The sequence below is a fragment of the Chiroxiphia lanceolata genome, chromosome 1 (genome assembly GCF_009829145.1).
Source record: "Chiroxiphia lanceolata isolate bChiLan1 chromosome 1, bChiLan1.pri, whole genome shotgun sequence".
Classification (NCBI taxonomy): Eukaryota; Metazoa; Chordata; class Aves; order Passeriformes; family Pipridae; genus Chiroxiphia; species Chiroxiphia lanceolata.
The window spans coordinates 37,265,138-37,281,293 of NC_045637.1; the positions used below are offsets into that span (position 1 = coordinate 37,265,138).

Sequence of the window (16,156 nt, forward strand, 5' to 3'; positions counted from 1 at the left end):
CTATCCTCGTCTGTCACTGTTTGGCGGTACAAGCGTCCCTTTCCCCGGACGCAGACAAGGAAGAGGCGGCCGGCAGGACCGAGGGCATCCCTTCGCGCCGCACACGTCTGCGGGGCGGGGCGGGGCGGGGCGGTTCGCCGGGACTGCATTTCCCAGGGAGCCGCGGTGCGCGGAGTGGGGCTGGGTCGGGAGCCGAGCCCGGAGCCGTTGGGTCCGGTTGGCCGTGGGCGACGTGGCCATGGGGCGCTTCGCAGGGCTCCGTCTGGGTCCGGCTGCCACCGTCCTCCTCCTCCTGGCCGTGCTGCGCTGCGCCGCCCCCTTCGTGCTGCGGGAGCGCTCGGCGGAGCGCAACGACAAACCCATCATCGGTAAGGGGCGGCCGCTCCCCGGGCATCCCCGGCCGCGCCGGGCTGCCTCGCAGCCGCCTCGGTGGTGCCGGGGGAGGGAAGCGCTGCCGGTTTCTGGGTGGAGTGAAATGTCTCCCCGAGCGTAGGTTTGGTTGGAGCTGTTGCAAGTAGCGTTAACGCTACACATGCTTTCTCTAAAAAAAAAAATCTTAAAACAACGATAGGCTATGTAAGAAGTTACAGTGCTAGGCAGGGAAGCCGAGTCTTCGTCAGGTTATCTGTGTTTATGCGGTACCTTGTGACGGGGCACCGTAATTGATGCCTCGTTGTCTCCGTGCCTGTAATTCCTCCGGGCAGTAAATATATCGCTGCAACCTGTCACATAGGAAATGGGAGTTTAATTAATTAATTAATAAGACCACAAGCCTTATGAGGAGCGACTGAGAGAGCTGGGGTTGTTTAGCCTGGAGAAGAGGAGGCTCGGAGGTGACCTTATCACTCTCTACAATTGCCTAAAATGAGGTTGTAGCCAGATGGGGGTCGGTCTCTTCTCTCAGGCAACTAGAGACAGGGCAAGAGGACACAGTCTTCAGCTGCACGGGAGGGGTTCGGCTGGACATTAGGGAGAATTTCTCCGCAGAAAGGGTGATTAGTCATTGGAGTGGAATTGCCCAGGGAGGTGGTGGAGTCACTGTCCCTGGAAGTGTTTGAAGAAAAACTGGACATGGCACTTAGTGCCATGGTCTAGTTGACAGTGTGGAGTTCGGTCAAAGGTTGAACTTGATGATCTCTGAGGTCTTTTCCAACCTAACTGATTCACTGGTTCTGTGATTCTTCTTTCAGTGTGTAATGTTTGACATATGTATAGTGCTAATTTTCTTTTGACCTTTCAGGGATATTGGCACAGGAATGCCACTATGGTGAGTTCCAGAGCTTTGGAAGATCTTATATTGCAGCTTCATATGTGAAATTTGTGGAATCTGCCGGTGCCCGAGCTGTGCCAATAAGGTAGATTTTTTAATATCCTTAGCAGTTGTGCTGCTTTTCTGGGTGTTTACTGCTCCTCAAAGACTATTTGGAGATGTTAGAATTTTCAGGGAGTCTTTAGAAATCAGAATAAAAGCAGAGTGGACATGTACATTTTAATATTTCTTCTTATGTTAATAGTCTTTTTTTGGAAAGTACTAATTTTTTTTTACCTGTAAAATTGCCCTTTGTATTTTGCATCTGTGATTTTTGAAGTTAGCTGGTTTAAGTCTACTGTTTAGTGCCTACAAACACACATAGATATCTAGATACATAGGTACTACTATCTTTTGTCACATTCTATAGCCACAGAATTCAAGGAATCAAGGAAGACTCTCAGTACTCCTTTAAGAAACCGAAGTCCTGTTCTGTTCAAACTATGGGTTACTAACTCCATATGTTGTATTTTGGTTGTTGGGTAAAAAGTAGCAGACTAAGTAACATAACTGACTGTACTTCATAGCCAGCAACTAGCTATAAAATATTAAGTGCACTGAAATCAAATGATAAAATTATAATTATCAGAACTTAAAAACTATACTAATACATCTGCAGAAAATCTACACAGTCCAATAAGAGCACCAGTTAAGTGCCTGAATTAGAAGCCGACATTCCTCACGTAGCTAGTGGGACTTTCAGAATGTTTGTTGACCAGAAGCTTCATCCATAAATGGATGCTTCTAATTCTGGCAATTAAGTTAGATGCAGCAAAGCTGGACACTTTACTTGTACCCAGCGTATCAGTTCTTCAGAAGTGTAGCCATCTGTGCTATGTGGTTTTGGCTGGAGTAATATTAATTCTCTTCAGAGTAGCTGATATGGGGCTATGTTTTGGAGCTGTGCTGAACACAGGGTTGATAATATAGAGATTGTTTTATTATCACTGAGCAGTGCTTACCCAGAACCAAGCCCTTTTCTGCTTTCCATACTGCCACGCTGGCAAGGAGGCTGGGGGTGCATGGGTGTGACCCAGGATTTGCAGCTCTGCCCTTCTTGGAGTCAGCTGGAAACCGGAGTTGCCAGTCTGCAGGAAATAATAACCATACCATTCCTGTAAAGGGTAAATTTTTTGAGCATCTGCAAAAGGGTCTCAGAGTACCTAATCCTGAACTGTACCTGACAGGGCCCTATTTTCAGTCTTGTGAATTGAGCTGTTTCAAGTGAAATGATTAATTTGAACTGAGTCTATTCTATTCTGTTGAAAGCATGCTTTCTACATATTTTCTATGTCTGACACTTCTGTTCAATAACAATTATATTTTTGTGGTTAAATATGTGTATTTCATATGTGTTCTATAATTATTTTTTGGTGTTTCAGATTAAATCTTACAGATGAAGAATATAGTAGAATATTCCACTCTATTAACGGGTGAGTTTTGAGCACTGATTTTCTGTTGAAACACACGATAGTTCCATTTTTGAGCTCTTTTGAACACTGAGTTCAGTGTTCCCAAGAGCACTGTCTTCCTACTCTGTAAAGAGGTTGTGTTGGGCACTGCAGATGTGAAAATATATTCTAAGAGAGAGAGTGCATTATTTCATCCAGTATTGATGTGCTGCCTTTCCTTCCTTGAGGAACACAACAGATAATCTGCAACAGTGCCAAGGCTCATCTTGGCATTCTCCTGTGCTAGTCTGCAGGCAGGCAGAAGTGGCATCATAGTTATTACAGTGTGGCAAGTGAAATATCCCACTTCCTCTTTGTTAATTTTTCTGTCCTCCTCATTTGAGCTGTCACCTTAATTTTGATGTTTATTGGCACTTGCTTGGTATTTCGTCTCTGTTCCTACCCTTTCCTTAACAGACTTTATTGTGGGCTTAGCAAAGTCAAAACCTTTTATGGTTTTTTAGCCTTGTGCTAAAAGTGCACTTTAGAAGACTAAAATCAGCTGATGCTGCACTCCACAGCCTTGATTGTATATGAGGCCATAGCATGTGATTGGGCTACTTGTAGTCATGAGGTGAGCATCTTAAACTGTAGATATTTTTGTTAAACTTATGCATATGCTTGAGTGTTAATCAGCATGTGTAGAATTTTCAGAATTTTAGCCTTTGGCTGTCCTTAGAGAGCACTGTCCTCATGTACCACAGCGTGCCCTGTGCACTAAACCCCTGGGTGTTTGCAGTCTTGTGATATATAACCAAGTATTAGACAGTGACACTTTATCCCCTGTGGCTAATCATGTTGGAGACAAAATTAATAATTTCATCCCTTTCTCATGCCTACCAGCCTCTCTTTGGTTACCAAAAGGTCTTTTCACTAACGAGGTCTTCCATTCTTTCTACCTCACCACCTACCTTGATGCAGAAGAGGGTGTTAGGCAAGTAGATCCAGTTCCCACATCCTTCTGTCTTTGCAGTGACTGTCAGTTGAGTTTGTGCTATGTAGGTGAGTAAGGATGTTCTATGTTTCCTCTTGTAGCCCTCCACTGTTACCTAATGGCTTCCACAGTATAGCTGTGTGTATAAATAACAAATGACGTCTCTGGAGGGAATTACTTCCCTTTTTATGGAAACTTAGAACAAGAAGGAGATACAATGATCTTTCATGTTGCTTCTTTGCAGTTGGAAATTTCATATTATGAAATGCTACCTTCTTAAAATCATGAAGTTTGCTATAGTAGAGACATAATTTTATGAATATAGCAATGTACGCTTGAGGTAGCCTTTGAAATGCTCAGTGTACCTCATCAACTCTAACCAGTTAGAGATACTGGAATACATGTAGTGGCATTTCAGTCTGCTTATGACAATGTCAAGCCATTATCGTTGCTACTTAATGGGTTATTTCCTTTTTGTATTAGTGAAAATGGCAATCATTTTTCCTAATTAGTATTGACCAGTTTCTGGTTTGAACAAAAGGAATAGGTGGAGTGAATTTTTTACCACTTCCAGGTAAGGCTCACCTTATTTGTTTAATTAGATCTCTGAAGAAATCTATAATCTAACCTGTTTTAAAAATACCTTCAGCTGTATTAATTTTCAGTGTTGGCAATGAAGAGTAATATGATTTATATTTTTGTGAATACTACTTTTCCACCAAACGCTTGGTGGCTTTTGCATGATCCTGTGCATTATTCACCTTAAAATAAACCTGGTCACAAGGGTTTAAAAGCACAGTTGCTCTGCAAAGGCTTGGGATCACTTGCGATGTTAGTTGTTTCTAACTGCTTGTTAGTATCTCATTGATACATGTTGCCATTTTTAGAGCACAGAAATGCTGAGGAAATCCTTCAGCCATTTTGGCAAAAAATCAACAACTAGTGGATGTGGCTTGAGTAAATCTAACTGAGGTTCTGCAGCAGTGGGATGAAGAGCACTCTCACATCCAGTTCTGTTCTGTGGCACTGTTGCAGATACAGCCAGCAGAGGCTTCTTTTATTTTCTGTTACTGTCTTGATGGTATTTTATTACCTTCTGTGTCATCATGTGTACATGTGATATCTCTGCTAGACTGCACTGTGTCTTTTTTTGTGGTGTTTGAGTTTGGGAATCCACACAGGGAATTGCTTCTGATGATTATTTTTTGTGGTGGAAAGGGCTTGTGCACTATTTTTTTGAAATTGTTTCTGAGATTGCTTGGTCTTCAGCTATATGGGATCCTGTGTGACCAAAGGTTATGGCCAAACTTGCTTTTTTTTGTTTTTAATAGGAACTTTTTGATCTGTATTGTCTGCAATAAGAAGATCACTCTGCCAGGGCCACAGTTCTTTAATGAAACTGAACAGGATGAATTAAGATTTGGGCCAGAATTTTAAAGGGTAGTAAGAGCCAGCTAAGAGTCAGGAGAAGACTTGACAGAGAAATGGCATGCAGCCTTTTTGTGTACCAGCTGAAATTTGCATGTTTTATGTATTTTCTGTTTATTCTCTTCTATATGTTGCAGTAGGCTGGATCACTACTTTGTGGTAATAACCATTCTTCAACGGAAGAACAGTAAGATTTAGGATATGATTCAGTTAAAGACTAAACGCCTAAACTTAGCTGTCTGCATGTGCACTAGCTGTCCAAAGTCACACAATTAATGGACCTAGGTTTCTAGGTCTGAAACCCAGACCTGCATTGTACCGTTAAAACTGCTGTCAGACATTTCTCTGTGTATGTTGTCTGCATTCTGGTTTTATCACTGTTGCTAATCATATTCTTGGATGTTGCCTTTCAGGGTACTTTTTCCAGGAGGTGGTGTGGATCTTAAGACTTCAGAATATGCAAGGGTTGCTAAGATATTTTACCACAAGGCGTTAGAGGTAATTACTGAGGAACAGTCTGTTCTTGTTATTGTCACTGTTCAGAGATCAAAATGACAGGTTCATATTTTTCAGTTTTGCGCTGGCATCCAGTGTGTTAACTGTAAGCCTGAAAATAGGTAGCTCATTTCTTGCTTCTGCATTAAAAAAAGTCATTTAGCAGCTTAAGATTCAGACTTCTGACACCCTCTTCTGCTCAGAAGGAATTCTGGAGTGACTCTCAAATAAACCAATTTGCAATAACATAACACTAAGGCCTCCCTTCACGTATATGTTACAGCAAGTGAAACACCTTTATTCTGCCTTATCTCTAAGTAGATTTAAATATATCTTTCAAGGTGCAGATGAGGGATCTACATTAGCACCTTATACCACTTTACCTATTTCTTTGCATTGGTAACTTTAACATAGCAGATTTGTAAAGTAAACACTAGCTTAATGTATGGCATACAAAAGTAGTGGGAAGAGTACTTGAGAGGTTATATGAATTATCTCTAAATGTTTATATGATCATTAGCTTTATTAAGAAAAGATTGGAATTTCTGAGAAAGCCGTTTCTTTTAAAGAACATCAGGAAGACTCTGAATCCTTATTACAAATTTAATTCTCTTAGAGCAGAAGAGTTTCAGATACAAAGCACACATTTTGAGGTAAAACTTGCTTTGTGGAAAGGCATGGAGATGCACTGAGCTTTATGTACAATCCCTGTGATTTGTTAAGAATCTCCTGTATTCAAATTGAATAAAAACATACATTTTCTTCCTTTTTCCCTCTTTACCAGCTTTATTTTATTTTCAGCTAACACCGATTAAAATTGTCACAAAAGCCATGCTTTGGAAAACTTTGCACAGTTCTAAAGGCAGTTATGAGTAATGCTTAAACTGTTACTATGGTAGTTCATTAGAAGTGTTCATTGGCAGTGAGGAAATCCTCTTCTACCCTTGTTACCAGCTTTCCAACAGCAAGCAAGCAAAGAACAGGCAGTGGCATTCACAGGACCAGTCACTGATACAACTCAGTAATTAAGTTCCCGTCTCTTCAGTCCCCATGACACCAATGTTTTTATTCTTTTGTCTGTCTTTGTTCATGGTGGTTGTTAGTCTGTTGCCTTAAAGCTGAGTCTTGCAAGGACTGTCTCACTTTTATGTGAGACAGTTAATCTCATTTGTCTCTTTGGAACTGCTCACTGTGTGAACTGCAGCCTGTGTCTTGGTATTTAGTACTGGGGCAAGGGTTTCTCGTTGTTTATTGCACTATTATGAAATTCTGTTTGCATTTCACAATGATGAACTGAATTGCCTGTGTCATTTTATGGTCAGAGAGGCAGATTCATTAGCTGATGTGTGTACTAGCAGTGCACACATAGTTCATCAGTTCATCATAGGTAACCCTTATTAACAAGCCAGGGTTTTTCTTTTTCTTTGCTGTTTGTTGATTTTGTGTTTTGATTTTCGTCTTTCGAGACTTAATTAATGCTATAAAATATTGGTAGTTTTACTAAGGTATGGTAAGCTAGGACTGAATTTTATGTTTTCCTGAAGCATATGTCAGGTCCTTTTCATTTGCCAGTGTTCACAACGAGAAATTACTTTGATCTGGCTCTACTGTAATACGAATAGAGGATGAAAAATGCTAATCTCCAATCAAGTCAATAGAATTTTACTAACTAGGCAAAAACCTAAATGAAATACTGTTTTCCAGCTTTTAAATTAGTTTTTAAAATGTGATATCTTGGGTGCTTAGCCTCCATACTATTGTTTATTTTAAAAAAGGGGAGGAACACAAAATCTTTGTGTCATTAGCAATTGCTTTTAAACTGTAGTTTATTGTTTGCCTTCAGTGGTTTTAGTCCTCACTTGCAACTCCACTGTCTGTCTTCCACGTAAGTCCTGTGCCTAGCTGTGCATGACAGGTGGTCATGAAGACTGCAGTACAATTAGCCTTCCTTCTGGTATATTTTCCATGTCTTGCTCTGAGAAGTACTTCTCTGGGCTTTTATTACCATACTGTCAGAAATGCAATAGGGTAACACTTTTATTCCAAGCCTGTCATTTCAGCTTTCTCAAAAATGGCTTTGAACAGCAGCTCTCCGGGGGTGAGGAGGGGGTGTGTGTTGTGGTATGCATAACTTTAAAATGTTTAGAATCAAGTTAAGAAAGACTACTCAGATTTCACAAAAACAGGAGTTCTGAAACATGTCGCAGTCTCTAACATGTGCTTACTATCAGGTATAAACCATATAAAAATGCAGATTTCCACTGCATGTATGCAGTGTGCTTAGTTAAGTGACAGGAAAAACTGACACATCTATATACTAGATGTGTTCTCTTTTTCTTTCTTTTTCTCCTTTTTGCTTTTTTTTCCTGGTTTTCACACTAATCTGCCAATTTTTGTGCTTTTCAAAATGATTGCCCCTTTTTAGTGTTGCTTAAACTCACATTTTCTCTTTCTGGAACACAGGTCCAAACCTGCTAGTTAAACAAATTTAGAAGTATGTCGCTTAAGACTGTAGCTATGTTAGTAGTAGAATTCATATTTTCCTAATACAGGTGGGTGGGCATGAGCCTGTAGATGTTGCAAAAGTCCCTTGCTATGTGATCATAGCATGCTTCATATAAAAGTCTGAACTGTAATGGATAGGCTTTTTCTCAAAATAGTGACGGACTCATGTTCCTTCTAGTGACTGTCCTTTTTATGGAAATGTTGCCATTTTGTGGTTTCTCTTTAGGCTTCTCTCAATATTACTTATTCGTAGAACAGAACAGCAAATCAGTATCAACATTAGGCTTTTGCTGCTTCAACACACATGTATATTATCCCTTAGTGTTCATATTTTGGGAGAAAAACTAAGGGAATCTGTGCTTATTTCAATAGGATAATTATAATTCCTCTAGTAGCAATTTGTACTACTGTAGTAGTTATACTTCTCACCTACACAAAAGAAAGTGAAAAGAGTAGGAAGTTCTTGTCAGTCTTTTTTCTGTAAACTTTCATTACTTTTTCCTTATGTTGTTACTTTTATTTTGAAGGCTAATGATAATGGAGATTATTTCCCAGTATGGGGAACATGTCTTGGACACGAAGAGCTTACGTATCTCACGAGTGGCGAAGTTTTACTTGTTAATACCAAGACAAATGGTTTTTCACTCCCTCTGAACTTTACCTCAGGTGAAAAATTCATTACATCTCATGTCTGAGTTTTGCTGAGAGGTGGTATATTTTCATGAAAAATATTCAGGGGTAAATGTTTGGGAGGTTTCTGATGATTGTCTTGTTAAATTCTTTGTTATTAAGTTGCCTTGATGATTTTTAGAAAGTCAGCGTAACTCTGTCACTTCTAAAGCAGAGATATGAGCATAAGCCATTTGAAACCAACAGCAGCCAGCAAAAACCACAGTTGTGGCTCTTTGAGTCATTTGATAATTTGGACCTACAAAAGTAATGTCCATTTAGGGCCCTTTTTGTTACCAGGTTGAACAAAATTCACAGGTTCAGAACGTATCCAACTTGAAGAGAAGGTGATTTTAAATTTTTCAAATCACATCTTTCCTAATGATGAATATTAGCATTACTGTCTCATTTGAACAGTACTGAAATCAGAGAGATCTCTTAAGATAGAGCTGTGGCACTCAGCAACACTTGTAAAATGTAGCCTCTGTGGATACTTTACCCTTTACTTTATGAGTAGTTCATCTGCAGATCATGTAGCATTCACAAGTTCTGTCATTTGTGCTCATCGTGAGTGGAAGGGCTGTTGAAATGAGCATCAAATAATGATGCTTATTTTAGTGAGAACTTAGGTGGCAAAGTTGGATCCTCTCTGAGTCAAGACAGTGGTAACAGCATATTGGAAATCTGTTGTAGTTATTTCACTGATTTTTCTTGCAACGTATTCTAAAATAATAAAGTTTTACTACCAAAAAAGTTTTATTTTAATGCAGCATTTTATTTTAATGCAGCATTTTATTAATTGTATTCTGTTCAGTATTACTCCATTTGATAGCAGTTTGGGTAATGGACAATATCCTTTTTTCATTTTTTTTTTCTTTGTAATAGCTGCAAAAGACAGTAGGTTGTTCAGGAATTTCCCTGATGATGTATTACACGCGTTTGCTACTGAGCCATTGACATCAAACTTCCATATGTGGAGCCTCTCCATGGAGGTATTTGATCTTTTTATTTCCTGCTTACAAACACATTTGTTTTGTTAAAACTAGAAATAAATGAGCAAATAACACCTTTCCTCCCTTCTTTTTCACAGAATTTCACAAATAATGAGAAGCTTCGTAATTTCTATAATGTTCTGACCACTAACACCGATGATGAAGTGGAGTTTATATCTACCATGGAAGGTAGGGAAATTAATTTGCTTTGGAAACTGTGACTGTAACAAACTAGTTCTTTAGAGGTGTTGTGGCATTGATGTTAATTCGTATTGCAAGTTGTTAGAATAGCAGGATGAGCATCAGCCCTGTCAGTGCTCTGGCTTTGAGGAGCATACTCTGCTGGGATATTTTGTCTTTTAAGTACATAACTGCGAGCCTAATTACTTCTCTCACTCGCTGTTCCCCTTCCAAATATGCTATTACATTTTAGCACTGGCATATTTGCGTGCTGTGGTGTGAACTGCACAGCCCTTGTCCTGTAGTAGTTTAATGCCTCTGCAGTGCAGTGTGCCTCTTGCACCTTGCTTTCCATCTGTCTGCTTAGGCTTGCCTTCCCTAGATGCTCTCTATCTGTTTACTGTATGGGAAGAGCAATTCAGGCTGCTGAGGGAATAGCAACATCCCTCATTACTTTAGTGGTAATACTGGTAATTGCACTCCTCCAAAAGCCTTTTGCATTACTTGCCTTGTGTTGTCTGTTTTGCACTAGGCTTGCTCAGCTCAAGAAACAATTTAGCTCTTCAGGGAGCGCTTTATCTTGATCAGTGCATCACTAACAGCCCTACAGTAAGGCCCAGCTGTCACCAGTGGGATTCTTCTGTGTGGCATATTGGCTGTCCTCCAAAAGAGAAGAATAGCACTTTGATCAGCAAACCTGATTAGGCTAATGACAGGCATCATCCCTGCCTGCATGCAGTTTATCACAGAGCAGTCATCAGCTGCTGTGCTGCTGTTCTCTGTAAGAAAGTTAAGGAGTGACTCCCCAGCATGGATCAAGCCTGGCCAGAGCAGATGGGAGCTGCCCGTGGATTGACCAGGCCTTCCAAGGAGATACTAAGACTTGGATCTCTCCCATGGAACTGGCATCCTGTGTGGCTGTGAATATTGAATGTTGAGTGATGCTGGCAGCATATAGGAAGCTTTGAGACTGATACACTTGTAACATTATTTTTTAGTGTATATATGTATATGTATATTAATTCTGAAACGAATAATCAAAAAAGTGATGTACAAATATTTTCTTGCATGGAATGAGACCCTCCTTTTACAATATCCATTTATTTTCCTTCAGTTCTACTGTGATTTTAACAGCGTTTCAACTTGTTGTTTAAGCTTTTGTGAAACTGTTGATAAGTGAGGCATATTTGTAGCTCATCCTTTGAATTTCTTTTGCAATAAGATTAAGCACATAATTCTTAAGGGATATACCTTGCTTATGTGTTTTGTGTTTTGTTGTAGCATACAAATACCCAATTTATAGCCTGCAGTGGCATCCAGAGAAAAATCCTTTTGAGTGGAAGAATTCTCCAGGCATTCCACATTCCCCATCCGCTGTGAGAGCAGCATATTATGTGGCTGATTTCTTCGTTAATGAAGGTAAAAAGTTTATTATCTATAAATGTGGGGGGGTAGAGTGAAGCATTAGTGAAAATCTTTGAAGACGGCAGACTTCTTTTTCAGCTGTCAAAGTTCAGTACCTCATACAGCTTTCTGAGAAGATGACTGCAAGCTTTATAGGCTTATAAAAAACCAAGGGATACTAGAAATAGAATGGCTTAATGACAGTGACATCAAAAGGCCAAGCATTCCACAAACTCTTTTCAGTAGACTGGCTCTAAAACATTTTGCTGTGACTTTCTACCATTTCAAAATGTCACTGTAACATTTTGACCTCCCTTGCACAAAGACAATAAAACAAAAAAAGTACTCCATTCATAATTCCAGAGGTTTCTTCAGTTCCAAACTGGCTTATAGTCATTCAATATCTTCTCAATTTTGCTTGCAAAAATGCATGTCACTAGGATTATAAATACTGCTTGGCTAGTATATAGATGTGTCAAAGGGGTGCAATATAGTGCCCAACAGTTGTAGACTATAGACAGCACAAAAACTTTTTAATTTTACAGAGGCACTAATTTGTTTGTTTATACCTTAAGAATCTGAACGTAATTAGTGCATAACACTTTGATATTTTATGACACTTCTTGTCTATTTGCTATAAATAAGCAGAATATAAGTACAGGAGTATTTGAAGGAATCAAACTTCATTCCTTTATTTATCCGTATTAAACCATTCTGCTGTACTATTTATGAAATTGTCTTACCTGATTGATTGGCACTATGAAGAACATAATCATTAAGCTAATCGAGTTTGGTCTCTAGACTTGATCTCTAATCAAAAGAATCACCTAATTGGAGAAAGTAGACAGCGATTTAAAGAAATACAACTTGTGCTGACCTAGTCATTGAGAGTGTAGAAATAAAAGTCATACTTTGTACAAATTCAGGGCACTTTTTTGCATAAAGTAGTCCTCTTTGTGAAAAGGTAGCACAACCATGTAGAATTCCTTATCAGTATCTGTAAACTTCCTGTATTTTAGGAATTTTGATAGGGTACTTATGGCCAGGCTGAACTGGGGCTCTGAGCAGCCTGGTCTGGTGGAAGGTGTCTCTGCCCGTGGCAGTGGGGTTGGAACTAGGTGACCTTTAAGGTTCCTTCCAGCACACACTGTTCTATGATTTTATGAGATGGTGGACTAAGACAAAAATAACAGGGCAAAAAGGAGAAAATACGGTATGTCTGTTTTTTCTTTTGTAGTTTAATACTACAATGCAGTGTGTTTTCTGGTTTTTCTTGCTACTTTCCCTAGTATCTCTTTGCACACTGTATTACCAATAGAAGTAAGCTTGCTCAGGCCATTATTAAATTAAATGTGGCAAAACAAGTGCCAACTCTGCTTCTAAGTCCTGTTAAGACACAATGCAAGTTCTGTTGTATATGTTTACACATATATATATGTGGCACTCTGCTTGTGCATAGTGCCACACTATGTCACTAGCTTTTGGATCTGTTGACCTTCAATTCTACAGAGCAAACTTGCTTCAGCCAACTGTATGTGTCTACCCCCCATCTCATTTACCAAATTAGAAGTTATTATTCATTAGCTTCCCAATCTGTTTGGAAGGTAAAGAAGAATAAGCTGCTCATACTAAGTACTTCGTATCATAACTTTGTGATGAGTAATTGATGTTTTTAGCTGATGAAAGGTTGAGTGTCTTCCTTAACTTTGAATGTAAGTCATAGGATAAAAAATGTAAACTATTCTCAGCTGGCACAAATACTCATCTGTGACAAATTAATAACTAAACCATTTTACTGAAATATTATTTTTGTATCCATCCATCATTAATTTTAACTTATGTGGAGTTGCCAGTGTAGGTTGATACTCTGATGCATTTATTTCAGTGTTACAAGTGTAGTAATACTGGTATTTCTGGTATATACTGCCAATATTTCCTGGATAACTATTTCTGTACAGTCTTGGCTTTAGATTTTCCCTCTCCAGTAATAAACTATGCTATAACTAGCTTTCTGAAGATATTTCTTCACAGTTCTTCACATAGAAGTTACTGTAATTCCATTTGCTGTTATGCTACACAAAATAACTTAGTTTACCAAGGTAGATATTGTTGAGGAGGATGACAGTAGAGTGATCTGTACTTTTACAATGTTTTACAGCCCGGAAGAGCCTGCACCATTTCCCCAGTGAAGATGAGGAAACAAAAGAATTGATTTATAATTATGCTCCAGTTTACACAGGAACATTTTCTGCATTTCAGCAAACCTATTTTTTTGATTGAGTATCTTGTCAAAGGTGCAGTGTATCTTGTCAAAGGTGCAGTGTATCTTGTCAAAGGTGCAGTGTTGTTATTTATAAATGGAATTATTTGCCAGCATTATGTAATTAAGCTGATATATTGACAGAAAGCCAGAACAGTTTTCCTTTACAATGATTTATTCTGCACTGTTGGAACATTAATATAAAAATTTACATTCAATACCATAATAATCATCTTGGATCACACCTTAAGACAAGCTGCAGAAAAGTGCATTTTTCTTTCCAGGGAAGAGGACTTGATTATGCTTATAAACTTTAGAGTAATCACCTTTAGTACAAGGAAAAGCTTTCATATATTTTAAAATATGAGAGTTATCTTTGTAAAATGTTGTGGACTGTGATAGCACTAGACACTTAGATGCAGTGCTTAGTAAAATCCTGTCCTTTTCAAATGATTTAACGAATGAGAGTCTTGGATTTGTCATAAATAAGTGTATGCAACCAATTTCTTGCCAGGGATCTTTTGTCATTTCAAAAATGGAGTAAGGAGGCACGATAGCAAAAAGATGTTTTTGCCTAAGAAGCATGTTATATCCAATCTGTGAAACTGTTTCTCCTGTACATTCAGTATTGTTTGGAGTCCTTATACCTTGTAAGGCCTTCTTAAATATGAGGATGCAGCGTAAAGTCATCCTTGAAAACATCAAATAAAATAAGTAGGTTTGGAGGTCGTAGTTAAGTGCTGATTCCACTTTCCATTCTTTTCAATTCAGTTCTATATATCCTCCAAGAATATGTCTGGGAGTTGAGAGTAAATGTCAGATATGAGATCAGACATTCATTGTTTTGTATTTAAAAGAATATAAACCTAATTTTTTCTCTAAAGAGTCTGACTTTTCCCGTAGCTGGATAGAATTTTCAGTTGGAGTCAAGAGGTAGTTTCCTATTAACTTGGTAAAGACAATAGTTTCTTTCTGTCTTGTTGGGTAGCTCAGTGCAGCTAGAATTCAAACAAAAGATGAATGTATGTGAGAAACCTATTAAAAGCAATGTAATGTGATAATAGCAGTTGCATGCAATACACTGATAACTTTTTTCTTTACCTTGCTTCACGCTTAGTGAAAATTTTGTTCAGTGGTTTTGTGTGGTGTCCAAAAACAGAGACAATCACATGTAACTCTCTTCTATAGCACAGCTTCAAAATTGTTGTTAACATCAGTAGGGATTTGGAGTTTATGAAAAATTCAGGTTTATACCTCAGCTCTGTTTTGTAGAACCTTGTATTCTCAGGTACCGTATCTGAATAAATCTGGTAAGTTTCTCAGGTTTTTCAAGTAAAACACTCTCTAACTTATTCTTTATCATGAAGCACTGCATAAGAGAATGTGAAATTCGTCAGATAAAAAAACCCCAAACCTGTAAGGGAACTTTGGCTATGTCTACCAGAAAAACACTTCCAGGTGGTTACAAGCTTAAATATGTGATATTACAGCTTATTTTTACATTTTCCAGATCAGCCATCTTCAGGAAATGGTTATCATTTTAATATGTGACTTTATTAACTGACTCCTGAGTAGAACCAAGTGTGAAAAGAGGGTTACGCTCTACAGTTGCATATAAATGTAGCAGCTAGGACACTTATAAACCAAGTCAGTTCTTCTACTTCTTGTTCAGGCTGAGTTCTTTGGAATAGCTCTAAGAATTTGCCTAAGTAAGGAGGGCAGCTTTTAGCCTTAAAATCAGGGATCAATCTTGCAAGTGAAATCTCTGCCAACAGCAATGGTAGTAATTAGTTCCTAAGTGTGTAACTATAAGTAACATTTTGTGTAATATGGTGAGAGCAGTTTATATATTATGAATTCATATGTGTCTTTCCTTTATCTTATAAATCCCTACTTGATGATATGCATGATTTTTCTATGATGCATGAAATAAACTTTTATTCAAGCACATGTGTACTTTTTTTCTCTTCTAGATGCCATGGATAAAGCATTAATAGTCATTGTCTTTTTGTTTCCATCTATGTTAGTCACAAATCAGGAGGCTACTGTACAGGTTACAAACTGTCTGCTTGCTATGGTTACAGCAAGCCAGGGTCAGGATAAATGAGATCCATGGCCTGGTACAGACATACCCACAGCACAGCTCAGGCTGGGACCCATGCCCAGGGCCTGAGCTTAAATGTGGCTGCTGAGCCAAGGGGCAGGAGCTTTCAACAAGGCCACTCACAACTCATTGTCATACAGCCTTTTCACAGCAGGCTCATCTCAGGAGCAAGAGTGTCAGAGTTTGCTTGTGCCATGGGCAGCCAAACCCCTATGAAGGTGAGAAGAGGCTGCAGCACTGGTGGAGCTCTCAGGGCTCTGAAAGCCATAAGCAAAGAAACTGCTGTCTGCAATGTTCAGTGAAATGAAAACTTCTGTCTGTTGCTTATAATATATGATATCTTGTATCATGTTCTCCAGTCAGAAGCAAACTGTAGGAACCCAGAATGAGCTAGCAGTCACCCAATAGAGGGTTTAAAATTTTGT

The 16,156-nt window shown here is 38.8% G+C and overlaps 1 protein-coding gene across 1 annotated transcript; it reads left to right on the forward strand.

Annotated features, from left to right (window-relative positions):
* The first annotated feature begins 122 nt into the window (after nt 1-122).
* GGH (gamma-glutamyl hydrolase) lies at nt 123-15,575 on the forward strand. The gene is made up of 9 exons (XM_032684634.1): nt 123-368; nt 1,241-1,355; nt 2,692-2,742; nt 5,536-5,620; nt 8,650-8,788; nt 9,677-9,783; nt 9,882-9,972; nt 11,245-11,382; nt 13,526-15,575. Exons 1-9 carry the CDS (start codon nt 239-241, stop codon nt 13,645-13,647), a joined length of 978 nt encoding a protein of 325 aa, XP_032540525.1. The 5' UTR covers nt 123-238; the 3' UTR covers nt 13,648-15,575.
* The last annotated feature ends 581 nt before the right edge of the window (nt 15,576-16,156 follow it).